At 54.2% G+C, this 25,124-nt stretch overlaps 11 protein-coding genes across 11 annotated transcripts; 5 read left to right on the forward strand and 6 right to left on the reverse strand.

The window, feature by feature from the left end:
• Nucleotides 1-517: 517 nt before the first annotated feature.
• BAUCODRAFT_30626 (uncharacterized protein) lies at nucleotides 518-1,816 on the reverse strand. Its single transcript, XM_007674465.1, has 2 exons — nucleotides 1,460-1,816; nucleotides 518-1,411 (listed from the first exon to the last, which is right to left on the reverse strand). The coding sequence occupies exons 1-2, from the start codon at nucleotides 1,801-1,803 to the stop codon at nucleotides 841-843; spliced, it is 915 nt and encodes a 304-aa protein (XP_007672655.1). The 5' UTR covers nucleotides 1,804-1,816; the 3' UTR covers nucleotides 518-840.
• A 251-nt stretch (nucleotides 1,817-2,067) lies between these two features.
• BAUCODRAFT_21807 (uncharacterized protein) lies at nucleotides 2,068-2,867 on the reverse strand (the record flags this gene model as incomplete). The annotated part of the gene is made up of 2 exons (XM_007674466.1): nucleotides 2,068-2,643; nucleotides 2,664-2,867. 2 exons carry the CDS (start codon nucleotides 2,865-2,867, stop codon nucleotides 2,068-2,070), a joined length of 780 nt encoding a protein of 259 aa, XP_007672656.1.
• Nucleotides 2,868-3,006: 139 nt separating this feature from the next.
• BAUCODRAFT_30629 (uncharacterized protein) lies at nucleotides 3,007-4,204 on the forward strand. Its single transcript, XM_007674467.1, has one exon. It carries the CDS (start codon nucleotides 3,456-3,458, stop codon nucleotides 3,765-3,767), a length of 312 nt encoding a protein of 103 aa, XP_007672657.1. The 5' UTR covers nucleotides 3,007-3,455; the 3' UTR covers nucleotides 3,768-4,204.
• Nucleotides 4,205-4,838: 634 nt separating this feature from the next.
• Nucleotides 4,839-8,585, forward strand: BAUCODRAFT_64163 (uncharacterized protein; the record flags this gene model as incomplete). The annotated part of the gene is made up of 3 exons (XM_007674468.1): nucleotides 4,839-6,239; nucleotides 6,276-6,930; nucleotides 6,967-8,585. 3 exons carry the CDS (start codon nucleotides 4,839-4,841, stop codon nucleotides 8,583-8,585), a joined length of 3,675 nt encoding a protein of 1,224 aa, XP_007672658.1.
• A 263-nt stretch (nucleotides 8,586-8,848) lies between these two features.
• On the forward strand, nucleotides 8,849-10,922 carry BAUCODRAFT_367082 (uncharacterized protein). Its single transcript, XM_007674469.1, has 4 exons — nucleotides 8,849-9,143; nucleotides 9,241-9,704; nucleotides 9,965-10,033; nucleotides 10,098-10,922. The coding sequence occupies exons 1-4, from the start codon at nucleotides 9,111-9,113 to the stop codon at nucleotides 10,909-10,911; spliced, it is 1,380 nt and encodes a 459-aa protein (XP_007672659.1). The 5' UTR covers nucleotides 8,849-9,110; the 3' UTR covers nucleotides 10,912-10,922.
• On the reverse strand, nucleotides 10,923-11,908 carry BAUCODRAFT_367034 (uncharacterized protein). Its single transcript, XM_007674470.1, has one exon. It carries the CDS (start codon nucleotides 11,672-11,674, stop codon nucleotides 10,934-10,936), a length of 741 nt encoding a protein of 246 aa, XP_007672660.1. The 5' UTR covers nucleotides 11,675-11,908; the 3' UTR covers nucleotides 10,923-10,933.
• Nucleotides 11,908-13,983, reverse strand: BAUCODRAFT_367068 (glycoside hydrolase family 35 protein). Its single transcript, XM_007674471.1, has 2 exons — nucleotides 13,564-13,983; nucleotides 11,908-13,511 (listed from the first exon to the last, which is right to left on the reverse strand). The coding sequence occupies exons 1-2, from the start codon at nucleotides 13,868-13,870 to the stop codon at nucleotides 12,142-12,144; spliced, it is 1,677 nt and encodes a 558-aa protein (XP_007672661.1). The 5' UTR covers nucleotides 13,871-13,983; the 3' UTR covers nucleotides 11,908-12,141.
• A 534-nt stretch (nucleotides 13,984-14,517) lies between these two features.
• Nucleotides 14,518-17,479, reverse strand: BAUCODRAFT_30634 (glycoside hydrolase family 5 protein). Its single transcript, XM_007674472.1, has one exon. The coding sequence runs from the start codon at nucleotides 17,215-17,217 to the stop codon at nucleotides 14,902-14,904; it is 2,316 nt and encodes a 771-aa protein (XP_007672662.1). The 5' UTR covers nucleotides 17,218-17,479; the 3' UTR covers nucleotides 14,518-14,901.
• A 162-nt stretch (nucleotides 17,480-17,641) lies between these two features.
• Nucleotides 17,642-19,492, forward strand: BAUCODRAFT_30635 (uncharacterized protein). The gene has a single exon (XM_007674473.1). It carries the CDS (start codon nucleotides 17,695-17,697, stop codon nucleotides 19,288-19,290), a length of 1,596 nt encoding a protein of 531 aa, XP_007672663.1. The 5' UTR covers nucleotides 17,642-17,694; the 3' UTR covers nucleotides 19,291-19,492.
• Nucleotides 19,493-19,512: 20 nt separating this feature from the next.
• On the forward strand, nucleotides 19,513-23,968 carry BAUCODRAFT_367095 (uncharacterized protein). Its single transcript, XM_007674474.1, has one exon. The coding sequence runs from the start codon at nucleotides 19,921-19,923 to the stop codon at nucleotides 23,686-23,688; it is 3,768 nt and encodes a 1,255-aa protein (XP_007672664.1). The 5' UTR covers nucleotides 19,513-19,920; the 3' UTR covers nucleotides 23,689-23,968.
• A 423-nt stretch (nucleotides 23,969-24,391) lies between these two features.
• Nucleotides 24,392-25,036, reverse strand: BAUCODRAFT_367099 (uncharacterized protein). The gene has a single exon (XM_007674475.1). The coding sequence runs from the start codon at nucleotides 24,920-24,922 to the stop codon at nucleotides 24,506-24,508; it is 417 nt and encodes a 138-aa protein (XP_007672665.1). The 5' UTR covers nucleotides 24,923-25,036; the 3' UTR covers nucleotides 24,392-24,505.
• Nucleotides 25,037-25,124: the final 88 nt, after the last annotated feature.

The raw sequence follows: 25,124 nt of genomic DNA on the forward strand, positions 1-25,124 counted from the left end.
TCGTCATAGTCATTCTGTCTACGAATTGCCGCTGTCATACCTTCCGGATCCGTCTCCATCAACTCCTTCACAAGCTCGCCGAACACCTGCTTTATGGCATGCTTCACGATGAAGGGTTCGACCTTACGCTCGTGGAGGGCATGATGGGCGACAGCGTTAACGCCTTGCATCAAGTGATTGGCCCACGCGATTTGTTCCTTGTCGTCCTGCAGCTCACGCATTCTGGCCTCGAATCCAGCCAGGTTGATGTGGTCGGGAAGCTGTTCCGGCGCTTCCACGGCCTTTCTTACGACCTCGTCGTATGACGACGGGGTATGAGCCTTTACGACCTTGTCCGTGCCCTTTGAGCGATCGCTTGCGGACTGAGCGGCAGAAACTGGGTAGAAGTTGAAAGCATTGCGTCTTGCGCGAGCCGCGGTGGAAGTAGGTGTTTGACTCTGACTCTGGACTTCCTTGGCTGGAGTAAGGGGGAGTTGGAAGGGCTTTTTGCTAATTAACTGCCGCTTCTTGCTGCTTGGTTGCTCGCTGGCACTACCGGCACGCTTGCGTGGCGTGGAGACTTTGCTGTCGACTTGACTGTTGGGAGTCATGATGTCAGCTTAAGTTTAGTCAGTCGTATTGATTCATGTTATGCGAACTCGCTGCTGCTTGGTTACTGTGCTTTGAATTTGCCCTTTGATTAACTAAACGTGAAGGATATTGGTGGCGTGCTGCTAAGATTTTGTTGGCGAATTCGGAAGGAGCGCACGTCAACAAACAAACGAGGAACACCAAATTCACATCGTCAATGTGAGGTGCGGGATAAGAAAGGAATTGATGTCCAGGTCCCATCATTGATCTCTAGCGTCCTTCAAACATGGGCTTCCTCTTCTCGCCGAAAGCCTTCAGTGCCTCTGTCCGATCCTTGGTTGGCATCACGATATCATAGGCAGCATTCTCACTCCTCTCGCCTTCTTGCCAGCCGCTCAATGCTTTCATGGCAGCTCTGATCGCCACCGGGCCCCCCTCACAGATCGTATTCGCCATCTCCACGGCCTGCTCCAGCACCAGACCTCGAGCGACCCCAGGCGCTACTCTCTGCTCGTCTGTCACTTCCACCAGCCTATCGCAAAGCCCCAGGAAGTATGCCTCAGGACCCATGACCCGCCTGCCAGTCAATATCAGGTCTCTCGCGCGAGCTGGACCGATTAAAGCGGGAAGCCGGAAGGTACCTCCTGCGCCAGGAATGATGGCGAGCCGTGTCTCAGGCAAGCCGACAGTCGCAGTGGATGCCATGACACGGAAGTTGGTACATAGTGCGATCTCCAAGCCGCCGCCAAAGGCCGAGCTGCTGACGGCCGAGATGGTGGGGATGGGGAGAGTGGAAAGGCGCGTAAAGGTACCTCGTAAGGCCTTAAGGAAAGCTTGCGTACTTCATAGTGTCAGTAATCCTCAGGGCAACTATCGTACAATATCATACTCTTCATGGGTGAATGTCAAGCGCTCCTTCAGATCTGCGCCAGCACAGAAGGCGTCGTCGCTTTCACTCGCCAGTATGAGCGCACGAGTACTGCCTTTCCCGGCCTCCGCATGAAGACCCTCTACGACACCTCCGAGCTCAGACAGAAGTTGCCTAGAGAGCGCGTTGCGAGCCTTCGGGCGATTGAGGGACAGAACTGCAATGCTGCCGGTATGGGGTGCAGGAACGCTGCTCAACTTGATGGATGAGGAAAGGGAAGTCGCATAACGACTACTAGAGTTGACTTTCAACCATAGTCGAGCAACGCCATTGCGGCAAGTAGCACGAGAATGTGCCAACAGCATGGTGATGCCAGCATCGTCAAGCAACGCGGAAGATTGGACTGATCGAGCCTGCTTGTGGCGCTTGTGGAGATGCTTTCGGCCCCTCGGGGTAACACAAACGTTCGAAAGTACTTGGAGACGTTAAAGTTCAACCTAGAGTGAGCTTTTGTATATACACAGGGCGCCATTACAATCCATGCTATGCATTCCGATTATGCTATTATATGCGCCCTGCCATGCTTCTAAACATGCCTCAATCCTCATAACTCATTCAAATTGCTACGCTTAGCAGAAAGTCAGGGTTAAGGTCTCATCGTTCGTTCCACAGACGTGCGTGGCACCACCGTCATAACCATCGACCTCGATGCAGCTCGTCGCATCGTTCTGGTTGTTGGGAACAACGCTGAAGCTCTGGGGAGCGTTGTCGCCAGTCTCGCTGACCGACCAGTAAAGGTTACTGTCGCCGGCTGCTGTGGCGCCAAGGACGAACTTGTCACTACTCCAGTAGTCGCTGGTGGTGGTCACGCCGAAGCTGTTCCCGCTGCCACTGTATGTTCCACTGAAAGTCTGGCCATTGTCGAGTTCTTGTGTCGAACCCACGTTTCCGGACCCGTCGGTGTATGTGAGGTATACAGGGTCGGCGCAGTTGTTCGTGATGACTTGGGTGTACTGTTGGGCAGCGGCAATGGCAGCGAAGAGGCCGAATGCTGAGATGGTGAAGGCGTGCATGTTGGCTGAAGATGTTGGGTTGAAGTTGGTTGAGGTGAACGAGTTGTTGTAGTGAAAGCGTTGATTTGACTTGTTTGGTGTTCTAAGAAGCTTGTTGGTTGATGGAGGCTTGATATTTTGCCAAATGTACGTCTGCGCCGTGGCATATATACCTTGCCATCGGCGTTCCTCGCACTAAGACGATTGTAGGATTCATTTAGAACCTTGGTAGCATAGAGTTGATGGACACGAGAGGGAGTCTCGTAATGCTGCGGCAAATCCCATCCACTGCTCAGTGGTAACATCGAAGTTACATCGCGACCGTAGATCTCGCGGCGGAGTGTACCAGCTGCAGCAACTCCGCACGAAGAGTGCATGTGTTCCTGCAGATCTGCTACTTCGTATCTGCGCCTCGCGGGAAGGATGCGGGATTGCGTCGATCAGGGCGCTTTTTTTAAACGAAGCAAAGGATCGTGCCGCTTGAGCTTGTTACAGCGTAGTACCACTCGCGGCACCCTGAATAGCACCACAGGTTACTGCAGCATATTGATGGACGTCAAGTGACACTGCAAAGCCTCCGCACTGACGGTTGTATCGTAGGATCCAAGTGTGCATGTCGTGGAGAGTGGTAGTAGAGCTGAGTCGCTGAAGATCGCAAGCCGTGTCCATCACGTCCGTAAGGATTCTCGGAATCACAATGACAGCGTTGCTCCCGGACGATGGCAACTGTATCGTCGCGAGTGCATATAAGGACGGCTAGTTGACCGTCAATCGAAGACAGTCGTCCCACAACAAATCAGGCAAACACAACAGAACACTCTATATTCTCCACCGCCATCACTACCGCGTCTGGAACTAATTCCAACAACTCCATCAACTCCATCAACTCCATCAACTCCCTCAACTCCATCAACTCCATCAACTCCATCAACTCCATCAAGTACAACAACTTTGACACAGCCAAGATGCAATTCAAGACCGTCGCTATGTTCTTTGCCAGCCTCGCCCTTAGCGTTAGCGCCATGGATATAGCCATCTACGCCGACTCTGCATGTTCGACCGAAGTCGGCGGCTTGAGCATTGGCAACGGCACCTGCGCCACCAGCAAAGTCGCGTTCAAGGCACTCGAGATCTACGCCCTACCGACGGAAGGCGAATTGATCATCTACGCTGGTGCGAATTGCACTGGTGCAACGACAGGAGCGTCCACGGAGTACCGGGGCTGCAACAATCTTGGAGATTTCGTGGGCCTGAGCATCTCCTACAGCGGCTTTTAGAGTACAGCAATGCACGTGCAGCTCGTTTATGTTTCCAAGCGATGAGCGCGACCTTGAACCGTATACCATGCATCGCGAGGTATCTTCGGCGGGTGGAGTGATGCACTCGATCTAAAGACTTTCTATGACTATTCATGCCATAGATCCAGCGATAGAGTACTGGAGTGAGCTTGTATAGACTGTACATCATCAATGCCGCGCCTCGCACCCTGGTGGTCGTCACAGATTGGTATGGACACGTCACCCTGCTGGGGGTCAAGAAGAACCCCTTCCAGCGCGCCCGACCTCGCCATTGCATCGTGTTTGGGGGAGGGGGGGAGTACTCATGCGCGCCATTCACCTCAGCTTCGAGTAGTAGTTTAGTCTAGGACGTGGGACACTCCTTTCAACGCACTACATCGTCGTCACTAGTTCACTTCGCAACTCATCCATCACTTCGCAAGTCACCTAGATGCGCAAGTCGAACAGTTTGTAACGCTAGATCAACTTGACAACCTTGTGGAATCGATTGCCGTGGGTAAGCCTCCCTATGTCGAGTACCAGAACTTCATCGTCTCAAGAGGAAACAAACGTAGTCGTGGTCTGGCAAATCGACGGCTTTCGATACAGCTTCGGAGCAGACCGCGCAGCGCGTCTTTGCAGCTGAGAGGCTTGCATATGGTGGCTTTGCGTGCTTTAATGGACTGTTTGTTCAATGTTCATCAAAGGTCGTTGAAGTTATGGTTAGACGGCATCTGCGAGTCGGCAGACTCTCGGCTCTTTGCGAATGCGGGCAAGCCCGTGGTCTAGACCAGGCAGAGGGCATCTTTGCACCGTGCTTAATCAAAGTATACCCTCCACTAAGAACAATCATCTTGCATGGAGTCGGTGGCGTAGGTTATATCGCCTCTCGCTGCGGTATCATTACTACATATGTTAGTGTTTGGAAGGGACCTATCTCCGTGCATTGGCTCTTGAGCGACAAAGACGACCATCCTACCTTGTCTACCATTGATCGCATTCCCATCACCCTCGCGACCGCAAGGTGCCGAGTGCCATCACCGACCCGAAAGCTCGGGCGCACTGGCAACAATGGCTGCCTCCGTCGAGTTGCCCTTAGGGAACTCTGTGTCGGACTCTGCAAAATATCGAAGCGCCAGTCTACAGGATCGTGAGGTGCATCGCTACTATCAACCATGGCTGTCCGCCCACGGCAGCTCGCAGAGCCTTGCCAACCATATCACCACTCCAGCGGCTAAGCTTGACCATGTTAATGCCGGCAACAAGCCCCGTGCTTCGCGCGACAAGGCACTAACAGCTTTCGCGCAGCTGGCAGCCATCCGTTTAGATGTGAAGCGGGGCATGGTAAGCTTGTTAGACAATGAGAGCCAGTATATACTGGCCGAGGCGACGTATTCAACGAGCGTGCGTGACATCGACGACCTGTGGCTTGGTAGTACCATACTGGCGAAGAAGGACGGCATCTGCGAGTGGTGCATGAACTCGACTTACACTACAAGTGATGAGCCTGGACAGCCGACGCTGACGACGTCTGGAATGGTTGTCAATGACTGCCGAGAGGACGACAGATTTCGGGACCGCCCTAATGTGACATCGGAGCCCGGAGTGCGGTTTTTCGCAGGGGTTCCCATTGTGTCACGTTCTGGCGTCGTTATCGGGGTATACGCTGCATCCGACGAGTCACCAAGGAACGGTCTTTCAGCGGACGAGTTGCGTTTCATGCACGAGACGGCCCAGGCTGTTATGGAGCATTTAGAGTGGGCGAGAGATCGCGTCGATCGCTTTAGGGGTGAACGTATGGTCCATGGCATGGCATCATTTCTTGAAGGTTGCTCGTCATTGCATAGCGGATTTGATAGTCGCGAAAGCCAGGAAGAGGGTCCCCAATCCGCCACGCCTGCATCGGATCGTCATTCTGCACAGGAGGCACGGAGTGTCGATAATGCATCGCGCAACAAGCGCCTTGATTCTGCGAGTGGGTCCAGAAGCCCGCGCTCAAAACGTAGGCGACCAGCGGCCTCGCCACGAACTCGCTCAGCCAGAATTGACAACATGGCGAACATGTACGCACGAGCTGCTGAGATCTTGCGCGAGTCGACAATAGCAGATGGAGTTGCCATCTTCGGCGCCTCCGCTGGCAGCTCATCCCTTGAGCCCTTCGCAAGTGCCACTAGTCTCTCCGGTCCGCCATCTCCGTCGCCTGGCAACGAGTCAAGCCCGGATCCCAATACTTCGGATTCGGATGGTAGCCCACAAGGGCGTCCTTGCAGAATACTAGCGTATTCCTTGGCAAATCAGAGAGCCAAAGCAGACATTGAACAAGGCAGCGCTCTCACCCTACGAACGTTGGAAAAGTATTTTCAACTCCATCCACGTGGACGTGTCTTCTACTTTACGGAAACAGGCTCAGGCATCTCGTCGGATGAGGAAGGTAGCACAAGTGAACAGGACGTGAGTCGTGGTCGCATTAACGTCAAGCGCGAGGAAGCAGCGTCTGCGCATGCAAAGCGCCGTAAAAAGACTAGAATGGACCATAAGGAACTCCTGAAAAAGATCCCTGGTGCTCAAAGCGTTGCATTTCTCCCACTCTACGACTTTGCCGAGGAGCGACTTCTGGCGGGTTGCTTTCTTTGGACGTCAGAAACTGGCAGGATGATGGACTTGGGCAGTGACTTGACCTACCTGAGAGCGTTCGGGAACAGTATCATGAGCGAAGTGGCGCGGCTGAATGTTTCGAGGAATGAAGCCGCTAAAACGACGTTTATCGCTTCAATGAGCCATGAGTTGCGGTCACCGCTGCATGGTATTCTAGGCGCTGCAGAGTTTCTGGCGGATACCGCTACTGACTCCTTCCAGGCGGGCTTGATCACGAGCATTGCGACATGCGGAAAGACTCTGCTCGACACCCTTAATCACGTTCTCGACTACAGCAAAATCAACAAGCTAGGTCGGACACAGATGCGGCGAAACGCTCGGCAGAACAAGCTCGTCAATCTGACGTCCGACTCGTCGCTCGAAAGCATCAATATGACTGCAGAGGTCGACCTAGCTGTGCTGGTCGAGGAGGTCGTAGAGGCCGTGACTGCTGGCCACGCTTTCAAAAATCTCCAAGGCTCAGGGATGACGGCCAGCATTGGCTCTGGCACAGCCATTGGCATTGCGAGTATCAACGGCGGCTCTGGTCGTAACGGGAGCCAAGATGATACCCCGGAAGCCGATGAGAAGGGTCCAGTCTCCGTTCTGCTTGACATAAGTCCCAGACAATCATGGATTGTGCGGGCGCAACCCGGCGCATTGAGAAGAATTATCATGAACTTAATGGGCAACGGGATGAAATATACTTCGTCCGGCTTCGTAGCCGTCTCACTGCGAGCGAAGGACATCCCTGGAAGTTCCAAAGTAGAGGCACTTATCAGGGTCGTTGACTCAGGCAAGGGCATGTCGGAAGAATTTCAGCGCAACAAGCTGTTCGTACCCTTCAGTCAGGAAGACAGCTTCCAGCCTGGCACTGGCCTCGGCCTCAGCATCGTTAAACAAATTACAGATTCTCTGGGAGGCTCGATCGACGTGAAAAGCGACCAGGATGTCGGAACCGAGATCCAAGTACATCTCAGCCTTACGGCTTCCGAACCGGCTTCTCGCGTCGGGCTGCCCAAGGACGACTCGATGTCTGATCTTATACGCCAAACGGCAGGTATGCGGCTGGTCATGCTGGACCCATGCACGGGCGACGGTCCGAAGAAGGACGTGACCCAGCCTTTCGTACGCTTGGAGCAATCGATCGCTGAGGTGTGCAGTGTATGGCTGCGTATGAAGGTCAGCGAGGCTGACACAATGCATGCTGGTGATGCAGACCTCTACTTGTACAGCGAACCACCTCCGGTCGAACAACTTCTGGAACATCAGAAGGCTGGCAGGTTGCGCTCAAGTAAAGGTAACGAGATCCCCATCATCATCATCTGCATGAACGCAGATACTGCCATTGAAGTCAACAAGCACCAAAGTAAAGCCTTGGAGGAGCTGGGCAGTATCGTTGAAGTTGTGGCGCAGCCATGTGGACCAAGGAAGCTGGCGAAGGTCCTTCGCTTGCTATTGAGAAGGGTAGAAGAACTGAGATCCAACGAGAATGATGGCCGCCAGCCGGAAACGAATGGCGCCGACTCCACGCATCAGGATCAATCGCAGGAAAAGTGTGGGAGCGCCGACGCAGATATGGACGAGCAGCTAGCACATATGGGGCCGCTGAACTCGCGACTTCTTTCGCACGAAGACGATGCGCAGCGGAAGTCTCCGGCGTCTGCTCCAGACGCACCACTGTCCGCAGCCGTGACGTTTCCATCACCACCACCGTTACATCCCGGTACGCCATCCTTGAACGAGGGACCGCAGATTGGCGACTCTGAAGTCAAACAAAGCCTTAACGTGCTAGTCGTCGACGACAACCGAATCAATATTCAGCTTCTCACTATGTTCATGAAGAAACACAGCTTCGCATACCAGGAAGCCGAGAACGGACAGGAGGCAGTGGACCGTTACAAGGAGTCATGCCTGCCTGGTTCGCAGACCAACAGTCGGCCCCCACGAAGATTCGATTATGTCTTGATGGATTTGTCCATGCCGGTCATGGATGGACTCGAAGCTACGCGACAGATACGGGCTTTCGAGAAGGAAAACAGGCTAGAGGGTTCAGGGATAATTGCGCTGACGGGCCTGGCAACCGACGAAGCGCAAAGAAGAGCACAGACCGCGGGCGTCGACGTGTTCCTGCCCAAGCCCGTCAAGTTTGCCGATCTCAAAAAGCTTCTGGCGCAAAAGTAGAACGCTGCATTGAGCTTGCAAGCACACTGTCTGACCCTGTGGTTCACTTCTAGAGTGGTGGAGTAGCGCAGTGCCTTCGCCACCTCTGCGCCGATCAGTAGTGAATGGCTTTTGTGAGATGGGTCTAGGGAACACCACACCCTGCGCATGAGTGCATGAGAGCGGATAGTCCGAGTTGTCGTCCTTCGCGTGCACTTCTCATTAATATACATGTACACGTAACAACGTACACTATGAGCTCGGACCATCAATCGCCATCTCCACAGCACGTGGTAGTGGAGCCGATGGAGAGCTGCAGTGACGCGTGCCAGCGGCTTACTTTCCGCCAGCGAATGGCAAATCTGGCCGAGGCTGAGGTCGTCGAATGTGTTGTGTCGACGAGCCTTAATCGCTGAGTAGCTCACTGTAAGATGGCACGTCGCGCAGACGCTCCTTGCGGATGTGCCGATCGGCCCTCGCTACCTAATCGTGAGGACAGAAGTTGTAAAGACACATCGCAAGCATAAGCAGAGCCAAGGCGCAAGCATGGACGCCTCTGGGGAGGTTGTAGGCATTGTCGTGAGTCTCCCGTAATATCAGCCCAGCATCCGCACCTGTGGCTCCAGTAGCTGGCAAGATTGTAATTGGCAGTTGGTTTAGTGACAATTGAACGCAGGAGTGCGTGACTGGCATCATATCCGCCTACCATGACGGCGCTGCTATCATAAACCGGCTGAAACTTAAGCGAGCGGAGCGTTGTGACCCAGCGCCACCGCCCACACTCGAGGAGACCATCGCTCAGGCTCCCGAGGAAATTGAGAAGGAGCTGCAACGAGGTATTGCACGTTTTGGCAAAGCGTTCCAAGACGGCGATCATCTCGCAGTCATTGCCCTCCAGCAGATCACCATACAGTTGCAGAGTACATTGCTGGAGAAGCTGAAATTTGACGATGACGGACGTACAGACAGAGACTGGATGGAGCTGGTAGATGTGGCAGACACTGGACGCGACAGGGCGATCACGGCATTATTGGAATTGCGGCAGAGACTGTTGCACGCTCATTCCGGTCCAGAACGACAGGAGCCACTAGTCAATGGTAATGGCGATGGAAACATTGCAGGACACATGCAAAGCTTAGCATTACACTCTACGCCGGAACTTTCATCGACTCAACGACACCCGAAGCATCGGACATGGACCAGGGAATATGGCGACTCTCGCGGGTCGCCTTCGGAAACCGTTGACACGACATCGGGCGCTCCTGGCCCGGATGATCTGCACCACGCTCACAATAACGAGCATGGGCGCAAGCGGCACAGCTCGTTGTTAGGCTTCTTTAGGCACCATCGATCCCGTTCCGGCTCCCATGACCAGATTCCCAAAGTGGAAGAGGTGCGACACATTTCAACCTCGCCCTCGGCGCTGCCCTTCCAGCCACCTCCTCGTTGCAATGCAAGCGAGCAGCAGGGTGCGTCCGACCATCCAAGGTTCACATATCAAGATGGCGATACGACGACAATGCGGAACCATAGGTCCTCGATAAGCGCACCTCGCCTTGACCGGCGTGATACGCTTGATATTGCACCTGACACTCCGCGCTCAGCTTCCTCCGATCCACACGTGGTTCATTCGGCACTTTCGCCATCACGCGCTTCGACGGCCTCCACCTCCATTCCAACTCCTACACCCGACAACGACTATCTCGGGTTCTGCAAGTCCGCGTGGAAACTGCAGAACGGCGACCGGAAAGGAGCTCTGCAGAAGTCGAAAGAGTTTAACGACGGCTGCTCGCAGTCTCACGTCCAGTATTTTGTCTGTGCGAGTTCCAAATGTGCCTTCGCCGGTCGCCTTGACGTTGCTACGATTTGGGAGCGAGTGTGGCTCGTCCAATCGAAAGGTCTCAAATTCCGCTGGGCGTTCCTGGCAAAATCCCATGTACCGCAGCAGAAGGTCAAGGATCACCAGTACGTGTATCAGTGCCAGTTCTGCGTGTTTCTAGGTGACAAGAGTCCGGCATATGCTGGAACAGACATGTACCTGGAGCACGTGGCGACGGCGCATCGCGCACAAGCACTGTCTGACATCATCTTGTACAAGACAAAGTGTGTCTCGGATCGTGTAGCGGAGGATAGCGAAGACTTCGACATCAACCTTCTCCCACTTAGTGCCACTGAGCAGATCGAGAGGAGGCAGTCTGACGTCCTCTCCGATGAGCTTCTAGGTTTGGGCGGGCCTCCGAAGCCCGGCGAAGATTCCAAGGACTCGGTGTTCAGTAATGAGCCGTGGAACGAAGGACTGTCGGACTTCCACTGGGATGGCGGCACTGAGCGGAGTGAGCTTGAGTAGGACTACAGCGTCATGACTGCGATCAAGTGCGCCATATTCGCAGGATGCTGAGCCTTTCCCAGCCAGCTGTTTTGCCACTGGAATTTACAACCTGCGCAACCCAATCATCAGATGCATCATTGATACGGCGCGCTATCGCCGCGGGCTTGTTCTGCGCGCATAGCAGAATGTACGCTACCCCACGCCTACTGAGAATGCCCGGCAGCTGGTCGAGAAGACGATTGGTCACCTCCATGCCGTCCACACCACCAGCATATGAGAGCGCCAGCAGCTGCGACTCCCGCTCGAATGGCGTAGCGACGCTACTGTCGCCAGGCGCGGTTGGCACCATCTCAGTCGGCACGTACGGCGGGTTGAAGAGCGCTACATCAACAGCGTGGCCTCCGAAGGGCGTAGCAAGATCAGCTTCGAGGCAACCAAGACAGAACCCAGTACTCGTTCCAGCAGTGTTCGCTTCGCTCACTGCAAGCTCGACCGTCCTTAGAGCTGCCACGCACGCAAAAGGGTTGACATCAGTACCGATTGTCAACACGTCTGAGCGGCCAAAGATGTGGTTGGCGTGCGCGGTAGCAAAAGCCAGAACAACACCAGAGCCCGTGCCGATTTCGAGAACTACTGGAGAAGGCGAGTTACGTGGGAAGCGCTTCCGAAGAAAGTCTCTCTCTGATCGTTTGGCGAGAGTGTCTAACAGTAGATATGAGTCCTCAGCTGGTTCGTAGATGCGATCGTAGTCAACGTGAGCTGTTCGAGGTGTCGGAAGCATTGTTCGTTTCTAGGCATCTGGCCTCATATGTATATGTGACTGCTAGCGGTAATGTTAAGTAGACATCAGGAGATTATGCTGGACCTCCACTGCTGTCAAGATTCCAGTGTGATCCTCTAGTGTTTACTCCATAACCCACTTCATTTACAGTGTAGCGGAGGCGCTCTCAGCCGCCGAGAAGAAACTCAGCAGCTGCTGGTCATGCATCATTCGCTGGAGCGTCCCGCACACTAGCGCACCCATCTCCACCTCCGTCTTCCCACAAACACGACCAGATACTGAGGAAACACTCTCCGCTTGAGACACTGCACAGGCTTTAGATGGGCAAGTCTGGGCTTAACGACTTTAGAGGCATTGCGACGAGTGCTCGTCTGAACACAACCAATAGTCGTCTTGGCATGTCCGGTTTCCACAAACTTTCTTGGCTATGGTCACAACTTATTCGCAGCGCTAGTACTCGCAATTGGTCAGTCCTGCTCATCTTCCAGTGCATATACCTCGACCATCGCAATAGCAGTTCGCGCTGGAATAGTGATAGCAATCGGGAACCCGCCGTAGTCCGGACTCTCACTCGGCATGACGGTGCTCTTCCCGCTTCGAGTCTCGTCTCCGTTTAACTCCCTGAGTTTCTGCAGTTTCTTACTGCTTGAATCATACTCGAGCTCGTCAAACCGCAACAAACCAGTGAAAGGAGCACTTCGATGTGTGTACGAGACTTGGTAGCCCCACCCGAGCAGCAAGAAGCGATCATCACCCTTGTGAATGACCATGCCGGAGCCTGCACTAGGACGACCAAACACAAAAGACCGTTCGATGACCAGGTTCCACGATCCGAAGGAGATCATTTTGGCTGGCGAGGGGTCGGTGCCATCCGGACGCAGCTCGTCAAAAAAGAAGCCAAAGCACTGGTGTTCACGCTGTGCCTGTAGAACATGGGACGAGACTTGCGAAAGAAGCTTATAGTGACGCACAAACGAGTTGTCGGCGAGGTCAACCGTGTCGATGCCGAAAGGTGAGGTGCCGATGGCTTCATAGCAACCAATGGATGCCCAGATGCGCCTCGCACCGTACTCGTCTCGCCGTTGCTCTGGGATGAAGAGCGCCTGATTCCTGTGCCTGTACTTTGTACACATGGTGATGTAGTCCGCCACGTAGATGTCAGGTGCTATAAATTCGAGAGTCGGAGCGGATATCTGCCAGATGTCGATTACATTAGGGGTGCCACCACCGCTGGGATACTCGCCCGGACGCTGACCGCCTCCAGCTACCACTGGCATGCTGGGATCGGCATCATCGCCTCCTGCAGGTAGCCATACATTGTGATACAGTGGGAGTTCGTACACTGCCTTGCCAGCGCTTGCTACACCTTCAATGTACTTCGCGTAGTGGTATGCCATAAAAATCTCGTCGGTTTGCGGGCTTTTGCCGAAGACTTCTGCCCAACTCTGATTCGATGCTTGACGTTGCCTGAAATTCGTGAGATTCTGCCGCAGTTCAGGTCGAAGCTTGTCCCACCGTTCGTGCAAACTGTCCATAAGTTCGGCAGGAACGGGTTGATTGAAGCAACGCTCCGCAGCCTGACTGCCGTCTCGCGAATCTCCGAGCAAACCGCACTCGTTCTCCACTTGCACCATGATAACAGTGAAGTGGCCCTCGTCAATGTGCTTCAAGTGCGCCATCAGCTTGCTAAAAGCCCTTGCGTCGCATTGCTGCGCTTCAGAGTGGAATATTGAAACGACGTCCGCAATAGCTAGCTCACCACCAGCTTTCCGAAGTTTGGCACGAGGAAAGCGCTTGCTGTTAGTCTTGACCCAAGACGGAGCGTAAGTCGACAAACCTGCGCATGTTAGACTCGCCATTCCGCGTAGCGTAATAGTGACCCTGCTCACCATTTTTGAAGCTGCCGAACCATAGCAACACCAAGCGTAATCCATGGGCCCTCGCATCTGTGACAATCTGGTCAAGCTCTGCAAAGTCAAACTTTCCTTCTTCGGGTTCAATGTGCTCCCACGTTACGCAACCCAGGACGGTATTGATATGTGCATCTTTCAGCTTGCCCCAGACTCCACGCATGTATGCCGCAGAGGTCAGGGACGAGTTTTGTAGCTCGGCTCCAAGTACAAGGAACGGCTCGCCATTAACAATCAGCTGCTTAGAGGTTGCAGTTGCCCTGAGGTGCGGTATATCCTTCGACATGTTTACTTCTTACCGTGGCAGCACTACGCAGCACCTACTGTCAAATGTTGTGCACTTAGTCGTGACACCTTGGCCTACGCTCGGTTTTGCTACCTCCCTCCGAAGTGGAGGATCGAGGGGATGGCCTTGGTGTTCAGATACAGCCGGATCATCCACCGATGTGGAGACGCTTGCCGGCTAATTGAGAGTATGTTAGCATGTTAAACTCTCGTTTATGACATGATACCCTAGTCAATTTGGCGTTCCTTGTACCGCGCGTACGCACATGCATCGTGACATCTCGGAGGTGGTGCGCTCAAACAGCGAGCTAGGAAGCAGGAAAGTCGGGAGAAGTAAGCGAGTCCGAGCAGCAAACCACGGCGGTTGATCCTCGGCCATCGAGTATCAATGTACATAATACAAACATGCAAATTTTAACGTTTAGACCGCGTCCTATGCGTAACAAACTCATCTCTTGCCTGTAAGACTATACACGCGCGCGCGCTAATTGATTCTTTCTCACTTACAATGCTACAGTTTACCAGAAATGACTATGCGTATGGACAAAAAGCGGCGTTACCAATCTTTGGCACAATCAGCGAGACATTGTCTCTTTTGTTCTGTCTTTCCCGATTTCGTAAATAAACGGCATTGGATCTGTCTGGTAGGCATATTCACGCGTAGGGAATGGACCACTTGTAATCCCATTTTTTTGCTGCACGCATTCAGCAAGCACCCTTACCACCATCTTTCATCTTGGCTTCTTTCTGCGCGTCTGTGGTAGACGCAATGGTAATGGCAGCATTACGGGTGGTTGCGGCCTCGAACCTGAGATCATATACCCTCACAATCTAAAGATGCGCTTATTGAAGATGCTATTTCGCAAGGGCGCTGCTTGACCCGAATTATCGTTGTTGACGCGCATTCGCCAGGGCACCCGTGCGGCAATGCAACGCCAGCTGTACGGTGGATGCTGGACCTAAAGCTGCGACCCAGGTCTCCGCGTGGAGCACGCTGCACTGGGAATCACCTCCGTCACTTGGCTCATCACATCACATAACCCTACAATTCCTCCCCATCTGCCAATAAGCATCCATATACCCCTCCTCTTCCTCCCTGGGCTGCAGAGTGCCCCGTTTCCTCTTCACGCCTTTCACCACAATCTTCTGCTCACCTTCACCGTGCCACCATTTCAGAATCTGCTGCGGAGCATCCTCCATTATTTCCTCGATCCTGATCTCCCACTTGCCGCCGCTCACTTCTACAGTCGTTCTTTGCTCAGCCGACGCTCCGGACCGTTGTTGCGGGAAATGGAACTCGGGCAAGAACACTACGGTGGGATAATCTTGGGGTGTTGGGGTGGTTGAGTTCAGTGTGAGACTGAAGGTACAGCTTTTGAGGTCGAAGCCGTGGGACAGGATGGAGCCGTGTACGAGTTCGGGATGTGGCCGAACGTACGCTTCTGCGGCGCGGAAACCCGGCGTTTCACTCGCGGAGATCGAACGCACGGAGGAGTCCATCTCGCCCACGGAAAGCGTCTTCTTCAGACTCCCCGGCGTCACAAGCTCGTTCGCTTCGCTTTGAGACTCTGAGTAACTCGGACTACTCGGGTCCAGCGACAGCTTGCTCGCATTCTCCTCGTAAGAAGAAGGCGGAAGTTGCCGGTCCTCGGACGAGTAGATGCTCAGGTCCTCGCCATTCCAGTTGTCGCCCCAGAAATGGTTGTTGCTGACGGTGTACACCCACCATGTGAAGCCAGCCGCCTGGCTACCCTCTACAGCGTAGTGGTTCGCGTCGATAGCCGCGGCTTGCGAACTGTAGTCACCGGTCATATAAGCGTGTTGGGCATCCATATCGTAAGGTATACCGATCTCTGTGAAGAGGCAAGGGTGTTCGCCCATATTGTTGATACCTTCTTGCCGTACGGTGCTGAGCTGGTCTTTGAAGCAGTTTCGAATGGCGGTCTCACCCACTTTGATCGCAAATGCTGGGCTGGAGTACTTGCCACGGAGTAGGCCTAGCACGTCGACGTTCCACAGCTTGTTCCACTTCTTCGTGATTAGCGTAATGCCGTCGTAGAAGTGGGATGCGAAGATCATGTTCGTCTCGTCGTCTGCGGTGCCTTTGATTATTGGTGGAACCTCAAATGGAGAGGGTTGGATTAGCATAATGGTTTCCGGCCAGACGCTGCGGATTACATCGCGATGCTTGCGGTAGTAGTCCATAAACTCGTTATTCGTGAAGTGATCTTGGTTCATAATCGCACCGGTTTTAGGGTGTTTCGCAAAGTAATGTGGCAGTAATATCTCGTCTTTCGCAGGATTCCAGACGCCATGCTGTGCCCAGACATCTTCACCAAGTCGCCAGCTCTCTGCCCGCTTCCAGCCGTACTTGCTGTCATCCCACGTGCCTGGGTCTAACCATGCGGATGTACCGTTGGGCTCGATCTTCTGAGTGCCGCTCTTGTAAGGCCCGAAGCTGCCAAAGTCGTAGGTATCCACCTCGACTGCTCTGCCAGAGCCAGAAAGCATCGCTTGCCATGCCGTTGGAGTCGTATACTTTCGCAGCTTCTGGTCTTCGGGTAGCTTCGACAAATCCGGGTGGCCAATGAAGCCCTTGTTGGGCTCATTGACAGTTTCGAACCCAAGCACGACGTCGCCTTCCAGATCTCCAGCTTCTGTTATCCGCTTTGCCAAATGTCTGCACGCTGCAATAAAGTGATCTTGCAGATAATCTTGGATATTCTTGCCGTCGATGATGCACTTGGGTGCGAACTCCCGCCCAGCAAAGAAGAAGGTGAAGATGGTTTGGCACGCTAAGCGTTGGTAATTAGTCGCCCAAGCCATCTTTGGGAACTCGGCAAGAACCGGCCATGTGTTCTGCACAAGCGCAGCTTGAGTGGTCGCAAACTTGGTTGGATCGAAACCGCATGCGTATATTGTCCACATCGGCGCGCCCGAGCCTCCTGTATACCGTGACCACACGTCTTGATGCGGGTCCATGTAGACATGGAAGCCATACTGCCCAGCTATTCGCAAGATCTTGACGGTGTGCTGAATGAAATCCTCATCGTACCTTCCTGGCCCTTCATGCTCGAGCGCTTCCCATGTGAAGATGTAGCGGATGGTATTGTAGCCCCATCGTTTCAACCGGGAGAAGTGGGTATGTGCTTCGGCAACGCTGAAAGGCCGGTCGACGAAGGAGACGCTGTCACCGTCGAAGAACTGTTCCTTAACGTGGGAGGATATGGGCGGATGGGCAGGCAGTTTACTGTCGCCGCTGACATTAATACCGCTGGCGTAGAACTCGCGATGGTCTTCCTTGTCACGGAGGCGTTGACCATCGATGTATAAGCGAGGTGGTGCCATTGCAAATAGACGTGGTTTGCTGTTAGGGGAGACTACGACTGAAAGCAGCGACTGACTATCGAACCACTATGGCAGGGTCACCTCGTCATGCCGACTCGCGTGACGACCCTTGCCGCTGATGCTAGGTTGAGGGGGATAAGCTATCGATCGCGCAATGGATCCCTTACGGCGCGGGAGGCGTGTGGTAGAGGAAGAGGATCAAGAGACTACGCCGGTAAATGCAGCACCGTTGGGCGGATTGGGAAGGAATGGCACGTCTCGGATGGTAAGCCCAGTGCATGTGGAGGATGACACAAGCGCGCCACGACAGCCACACGGCGCAACTGTAACATCGGGCCGAGCCAACGGTAACGCATTGATGTGAATGTGGCTGCATCCTCGACCGGGGCCCTGCAGGGACTCCGAAGTGCAAGTTGTCCGTTCACGTTCCACCCATCTTCATCACGAATACCACTAGGTTTAGCGACGGTCGCGACCATGATACTCAGATCACTTGCCCTTGGGGCGCTATGCTTATCAAGCTTCCAGTTTACCGTCTCACTCTCTACCAGCGACATCCCAGCGGACACGCCCGTCTCACAGCTGATCGCAAGCGCCAATGCCAACCTTCAGCAAGGCAATGCACAGGACGCGCTCACATACTTTGACGCCGCTATTCAGAGGGATCCTTCAAACTACTTGACGCTTTTCAAGCGCGGCGCAACGTATCTCTCCTTAGGCCGCAACGCCCAGGCAAGCAGAGACTTCGACCAAGTGCTGGCCATCAAGCCCGGCTTCGAAGGCGCATTGACGCAGAGAGCCAAGATCAAGGGCCGGAATGCAGACTGGACCGGCGCGAAGCAGGATTACGCCGCAGCCGGTAAGCAAGGCACGTCGGACTGGGCTCAGCTGGAGGAGGCAGAGGGCGCGGCGAAGCTATCTGCAGATGCGGAGAAAGCAGGTGACTGGGAGTCGTGTGTGACGCAAGCGGGCGTTGCTATCATGGTAGCGAGCACGGCGCTGGAACTGAGGCAACGGAGAGCAAGATGTCGTTTCGAAAAGGGCGAAGTGATGGAAGGTGTTTCCGATCTCAACCATGTGCTGCAAATCAACACTGGCTTGACCGAGCCGCACCTACAGATTGCAGCGATGACCTTCTACTCTCTTGGCGAGCTGGACAAGGGTGTCGCTGCCATCTCCAAGTGTCTACACAACGATCCGGACAACAAGGCTTGCGCAAAGCTGCGGAAGTCGGAGAAGGCAGTCGAGCGTTCGCTGAAGAAGTTCAACCAACTCTTCGAGAAACGGCAGTTCGCCTCGGCGGTCAAGCTACTCGTTCCGCAAGGCGAGGATGCCGGCCTTCTACAAGAGGTCAAAGATGACACAAAGGCTTTCCGCGAAGCGGGATACATCCATCCGAAAGCCGGCGACGGGCTGTACGCCAGCCTCTTGGAAAAGACGTGCGAAGCTTACAGTGAGATGAATAACCTCAAGAAAGCGCAGCCGTATTGCGAAGAGGCTCTGACCTACAACCCTAATTGTCTTCCCGCCCTGATTAACAAGGCCCAACGCCTCATAGACGCAGAGGAGTACGACCAAGCGCTCCATATGCTCAACCAAGCAAAGGACCACCACGGCATGACCGGCAAGATACAGGAGATGATGCAAACGGCGCAGACACGACTAAAGCAGTCGAAGCAGAAAGACTACTACAAAGTGCTCGGAGTCCCTCGCGATGCCGATGAGCGCGACATCAAGAAAGCCTTCCGCAGATTGACCAAGGAGCATCATCCGGATAAGGCAGCGCAAAAGGGCGTGTCGCCGGAAGAAGCGCAAAAGAAGATGTCCGCCATTAATGAAGCGTACGAAGTCCTTTCGGATGCGGAGTTGAAGGAGAGATTTGACAGAGGCGAGGATCCGAATGACCCTCAAGCGAACCAACAGAATCCGTTCCAAGGTAGCCCTTTCGGTTTCGCGCCGGGTGGTCAACCCGTGTTCTTCCAGTCCGGCGGAGGCGGCGGACAGCGAGCGTTCAAATTCCAGGCGGGCGGTGGCGGCGGCGGTGGGTTTCCGGGTGGGTTCCCGTTCGGTTAGGTATCGAACATCTGGCGCCAAAGGGATGGCGAGCAGGATAGTGAGGATCGTGCGGAATGAAAGATTTAGCGCGGCGTTGGTTGGCCGGTTGTGGCGCGTTGTGCTAGTCGCGACAAGGCCTTGGTCTCTACCGTGTACGAATACTGTATGGTTTACACTTTGCTAATGTCCAGTGCTTGTGCCTGTGGGAATTGTTATCAACGTGTTGTCAACGTCCCTAGTGCCTCCACGTACGTGATCTGCACCCTCGTGACTACGTGTCTCGGTCGTTCCTTCCCTGTCGCTTATCGATAGCCGCCTGGCACCAGACCTATCTGCGTTCGCTGTCACGCGCACACCCTCTCGTTCAACAGCTATACAAACACCTCACAGTCTTTCCAGTCATTCTCTAAAGTACAGCGTTCTTCCGGCCGTCACACATCAGTCGTAGTCACAATCTGTTTCTCGTCTCCTCTTTCATTTATCCACACTAACAGTCTTGAGTCCGCTTCATAGTTGCGGGCTTGAAATCCTAGACGCACGCCAGTCGGCGTACTACGGGTGATACCAGCCGTCACTCGGATCAGATTGTTGGCCAACATACAATCGAGACACTTTGCACGCGATTGAAGCGCTGCCGTATTCACTACCATGTCCGGCCCCTTCGGCCTGGACGGCGCTTTTGATGTCTATTATGAGGCCACCAACACTAACAACGTGGTCGACCAAATTCGCGACGCACTTGCGGCGACGTACGACCCAGGCATATCAAATGAGACCCGTCAGCAAGCGCTACAATTTCTCGATCATGTCAAGCTGATGCCTAACGCACCTCAACATGGTTACAATCTCGCAGAAGACTGGCGTCAGAATGATGCGGTCCGCTACTACGGCCTGCAAATCTTAGAGTACACGATCAGATACCGTTGGACAGAATGTGGCCTGGCGCAAACGCAGCAACTTCGGGAATGGACCAGATCTCTAGCGGGAAGCCTTCGGAAACAGGATCCGTTGTTTATCCGGAACAAAGTCGCCCAGCTGTGGGTGGAGGTGGCGAAGCGGTGTTGGGGCGATGAGTGGATGGATATGGATCAACAGCTGGTGAATTTGTGGCAAACGTCCGTCGGTGTGAAGGGAACCGTAAATTTCGTTTTCGTTCTGTACGTGCTCGAGACGCTGAGTGAAGATATCATCAACAACGAGGATCCGGCGGCAGGACTGCGGATGGAGGTCCTCGGTGCGGCCTTGCACGAAATCATGGTGCCACGGTATGTCTACGAAGATGTCGTGCGGACGCGAGGAGACAGGCAGGAAGTAAGGTGTGATGGAGAAGGATGGCTTGCTCGGATCGCTGAGTTCCTCGTCTTGCTGATCAACCAGGTGACTCGCGAAGGTGATGTTGACACTGCAAGCGAGCTGTCCGCGTGCGCCATCAAAGCGCTCGATGCTTTACGACCGACGCTCGTTTGGATTACCATAAGAGCGGCACTAACGGTTGATCTCGTGCCATCTCTCTTCCTACCTTTTGATACGGAGGACGTAGCGTTGCAAACTGCGGCTACCGAGACTCTGTATGTGCTGCTTTGTCGTCCTTATAACGGCAATGAGCAAACGGCATGGGTCAAGCTAACCCAACAAGCTCTACATCATGACCGCATTGGAACTATCAGGCAAATCTTCGAGGGAACATCTTGCGGACCAGGTGAAGAGGACGAGAGCTATAGGCTGCTGAAGAAGTTGTCGGAGCTACTTTCCGTTCTTTCAGACGATGTCGCGCTTCACCCTGAGCTCCTGGCTTGCGACTCCGTGGACGTACCCGCGTTCTTCGATTTCCTGGTTGTCGTGGTGCAGAGCAAAAGCCTTGCTGTGTCGCTGCCGGTGCTGCACAGTTGGAGCAAGTTGATGGGGGTGCAGGCAACGACGGTGATCGATATGGTGCTGCGGGCTCTGCAACCATTAGTCCAGACGTGCAGCGAGCGCCTGTTGCGGTATGAAGAGCTACCTCCGGACAGCGAGGACGACGTTGTACGGTTTCTGGACGTGGATTCCGATACCATACCCGAGCGGCATGCCTTCCTCGGCAACTACCGCAGATACTGTGTCAGCATCTTGACGGCGATCGGTAGAACCAGACCGCTGGAAGCCATGCAACACGTTCTTGGACAGATGCGACTAATGTTGGAGAATGGGCCTTATACGGGTGGCCGGGGGTTCACGTCGGACGGTTACACGAAGAATTCACTGCCCGCCTTGCAGTTCGATGCCCAATTCAACGTGGTTTCAAGCGTGCTCAAGGGCTACTCAATGTGGTGCCTCGACACGCAGGCTCTGCCCCATGAAGACCCGCTCTTTGCTAGGGCAGGGTCGGACCGTGCCACAGCAGAGGACGCGTTGCAAGAGTGGAGCTCTGGTGTGATCAACCTGCATGTCGACGACCCTGATGTCGCTGCAAAAGTCCTGCACACCCTAGTAGCAGTTGTCAAGACGGTCAAGCCCAGCTCTGAGTTCGTTCTGAAGGTGGTGCAGCACCTGCTCACCATGCGATTGTACGACAATCCCGGACACGCTGCCTTTTCGGACGCTGTGAGGGTGTTCGAAGGCCAGCGCGTGATGGAGCTGCAACGGCTCGCTCTTGCCTTCTCCTCTGAGCTGCTTGAGGTATATCACGAACTTGAGCCACGTATCGGCGTGCTGATCGAGAAGCACAACGAGGACCCGAAGCTGGTCTGGAGCTATCGTGGGTTCCTGTTCATGATCATCCACCGTGCTCCACATCTTGAGCACGATGCTCGTATTGGGAGATTGCAGCAGATGCTTCAACCCATCCAACTAGCGTGGGAAAAGTACAAGTCAAGCTCCTCACTCAGCTCATTTGAAGACTTTTGCCAGTCTTTGGGTCTCGGCAACCTTGCTGAGTTTCAGAAGGCTTATCGCTTCGACGAAGTGAGCGACTGGTCTGCACAGCAACTCGACCTGGATGGGATAGCTAGGCAGCAGGTTATCAAGGATAGAATTGAGCGCATACCTCTCCGCATGACTAGAGCCATGCTCTCAGTGACTGTCGAACGGCTGCATGCAGACACAGAAGAGTTCATCAATGCGCGTGCAGTCTGGCGGGATCTCATCCTCACGATCTTGCCGAGTGTTCTGCAGACGCTGCGTTACGCGGTGGCTTTCCACGACATGAAGAACTGGTCACACCTCTCCCCTGAGCTTCAAGCGGTGATGAAGCGGACATTGCAGGATCGCTTTTGGCAATCGGGCATATCGAATGAGAGCAAGGACGAGTTCTATGCAAGGATCTCCGGGTCGAAGACATCGTACGAAGGCTTCGCTTCCACTGTCCGCTCAACAATGCGTATCGTGCGGGATCAAGGCTACCATATTATCTTCATGCTGACGAAGTTTGAAGATGACTTGTATGGCATACCCAATGTTGCCGAAGGGTTGGCGGACAACCTGTTCTCGGAGGTTGAAGCGTTGCCGGCGAACCACTTGCACCCGTTGATCGATCTTACGATCAGACTCGTGATGCGATGTCCAGGACAATACCGGACGACAGTCTTGCCGCCATTATTGAAGGCGCTGTTGACGAGACTCGACAACAAGATCACCTCGGAATGGGCGGCCATCGATGCGGCGACCAACTTCGATGCGAGAGACGAGGATGACCTTGGCAATGAGATGCGGGCAGAGAGCATCCTGCGGCAACTCGCTTATAGCATGGTTTGTTTCGTGCAGTCATTGCTCGAAATCCAACCGACGCCAGCAGATGTCACCAACGGCACCAACGGTACCGACGCCGCACCACATCCCAAGATCCGTGACATTGTCCTCCAGGATCCTTCTATTCTCGAACCTATGTTGGTCTTCTGCAATCATGTTCTGAGGATGCGGGACACGAGGTGCTGCACAGCCATCTGTCGTGTCTTCCGCTCTGTCGTGCCGTTCTTTCAGGCCGACACGCTGCCCATGCCAGAGGTTCGCGAATTTATCTGCACGGAGGTACTCAAGGCGTGTATCACGTCACTTCATGAGCCTTACTTCGCCGACATGCAAAAGGATCTTGCTGCACTTATTGCTAACATTATCTTGTTGTATTCTAGGCGTACGTCTACACTACGCAATGTGCTACTGTCATTGCCGGGTATGACGCAACATAAGGTCGAGAGAACGATCGAAGACATCAGCAGAGTCCCGAGTGAGAGAAAGCAACGCGCCTTGGTGCTTGGTCTGCTCGAGGATCTACGGGCTGTCAGTATTCACGAAGCCGGCAAGATCGCGCGGCCGCCACCGCCTCAGGGTATCCGCAGGGGTGAAGGCGGGCAGCAGGCCTACATGCAAATTGAGCAGAGACCAGCAATTACGAACGGAGAAGAGACGGGCTTGGAAGATGTTGCTGGCTTGTTCGGCGATTAGGGGCTGCGGGACGGGCAAGAGATGGCTACGACTGCTTTCTCTGCGCATATGCACAGTGAACAGCGTACAGCATTGCCGCGATAGCCTCAACATACGCTGCGACGAGCTGGGTGCCGCAGTCAGTCAACGATCGCTGCGATGGCGGGATATTCTGTATAGCAGAAGTCTGAGTGAGTCAACGGGGCCAACTGCGGCTGCGTCGAAAGCTGGAGGACGGAAATGCGATCGACCAACTCGCATTGCGTGAGACACCCTATGTGCTTTCTGGTTGGACTATTGTGACGCATCCCACCGCTTTATGGTCACAGTTGCGAAGCGTAGATGGCTTGCGTGGGTACGTTGGCGCTAACTGGACTGCTCTACATGCATGTGATACCCAACGGCAGAGGGCGCAGTGGTTTGCATAGGACTGAAATTTTTCGAATAGACACAATCGGACAAAGCAGCTAGTGTTTCGTAGTTTCGTAGTTTCCTTTCCCCACTGCTCGGTGCCGTGAGTTTGAGGTGTTGGTGGAAGCAGAATAAGGCGACAGCTCATTTGTCTTACGGATAGACACGGCATGTTTCTGCCTGGTGCGATAAGTCGCATGCCTAGCGTGTGGCAGTGTTTAGTGCGAGATTGGCAGCAAACATCAGGGTGGTCCGCTCTTCCGTGCGATGGTTGCAGTCAGCACCATGCCCTGACTCGAGGCTTCTGCCAAAGCGCGCTGTTGGAGAAGCGAGGAGGTCCCGTTGACGCACTTCTGACTCCACACAGCAATCGATTTCGCTACAATGTACCTCTCGGACATATTTGACGATATGGGCTGCTGCTATGCTACATGCTATCGAACAGCGGTCGCGGAGCGGTAAACTCGTGGAAGGGACGATGCATAATCACGAGATGAGGGTTCGAGCAGCAGTGCTGCTCTCGCCGTAAAGCAGGAAGCTTAGTCCGTCGAACAGCGGGGGTTGCATGCGCAACAAACACCGCGGCTTGGTTACCCTCGAAAATAAACCGAGTCGTCCTGAAAGCGATGCGGTACTTGCCAGCCCCGTTCAGGTGGGCGTCCGTAGACGTGATACTTTTGTTTGGCGCAGTTCGACGATCGAAGGCAGTACATACTTCACGTCCGCACTGTCCAGCAGAGTTGTTACTACGACTTCCAGACATTCCGTCCGGACGTAGCTGCCAGTACAGCCACGTGCGATCTTGCGTACTCCAAAGTGTTTCATCGCGTTGCGACGAGCGCATGCTCAAGCGAATACTGCTAGTGTACCGTCGGCCAAGGTTCGCCGGTCGAGCGACGTTTTTTCGGCCGGTGACTTGAGGTGACGCAGCACGCAACCAATTAAACCCTTGCGCACGGTAATTGATCCTCAACTCACATGGCCAAGGTTAGGCACTCGCGAAAGCGAGCTGTCAATGGCTCGTTCCATCATCAGATACGGCGCCG

The sequence above is a fragment of the Baudoinia panamericana genome, assembly GCF_000338955.1.
Source record: "Baudoinia panamericana UAMH 10762 unplaced genomic scaffold BAUCOscaffold_2, whole genome shotgun sequence".
NCBI classification, from domain to species: domain Eukaryota; kingdom Fungi; phylum Ascomycota; class Dothideomycetes; order Mycosphaerellales; family Teratosphaeriaceae; genus Baudoinia; species Baudoinia panamericana.

Bases quoted from the DNA above. Each gene is read 5' to 3' on its own strand.
- BAUCODRAFT_30626 (XM_007674465.1), bottom strand. From the start codon at position 1,803: ATGCTGTTGGCACATTCTCGTGCTACTTGCCGCAATGGCGTTGCTCGA. The intron at 1,412-1,459 runs GTATGATATTGT...GACACTATGAAG, and splicing joins TTGACATTCACCCATGAAGA to TACGCAAGCTTTCCTTAAGG.
- BAUCODRAFT_30629 (XM_007674467.1), top strand. From the start codon at position 3,456: ATGCAATTCAAGACCGTCGCTATGTTCTTTGCCAGCCTCGCCCTTAGC.
- BAUCODRAFT_367082 (XM_007674469.1), top strand. From the start codon at position 9,111: ATGGACGCCTCTGGGGAGGTTGTAGGCATTGTC. The intron at 9,705-9,964 runs ATTACACTCTAC...AAGAGGTGCGAC, and splicing joins GGACACATGCAAAGCTTAGC to ACATTTCAACCTCGCCCTCG. The intron at 10,034-10,097 runs GTGCGTCCGACC...GCGGAACCATAG, and splicing joins CAATGCAAGCGAGCAGCAGG to GTCCTCGATAAGCGCACCTC.
- BAUCODRAFT_367034 (XM_007674470.1), bottom strand. From the start codon at position 11,674: ATGCTTCCGACACCTCGAACAGCTCACGTTGACTACGATCGCATCTAC.
- BAUCODRAFT_367068 (XM_007674471.1), bottom strand. From the start codon at position 13,870: ATGTCGAAGGATATACCGCACCTCAGGGCAACTGCAACCTCTAAGCAG. The intron at 13,512-13,563 runs GTGAGCAGGGTC...TAACATGCGCAG, and splicing joins GTTCGGCAGCTTCAAAAATG to GTTTGTCGACTTACGCTCCG.
- BAUCODRAFT_30634 (XM_007674472.1), bottom strand. From the start codon at position 17,217: ATGGCACCACCTCGCTTATACATCGATGGTCAACGCCTCCGTGACAAG.
- BAUCODRAFT_30635 (XM_007674473.1), top strand. From the start codon at position 17,695: ATGATACTCAGATCACTTGCCCTTGGGGCGCTATGCTTATCAAGCTTC.
- BAUCODRAFT_367095 (XM_007674474.1), top strand. From the start codon at position 19,921: ATGTCCGGCCCCTTCGGCCTGGACGGCGCTTTTGATGTCTATTATGAG.
- BAUCODRAFT_367099 (XM_007674475.1), bottom strand. From the start codon at position 24,922: ATGCGCTCGTCGCAACGCGATGAAACACTTTGGAGTACGCAAGATCGC.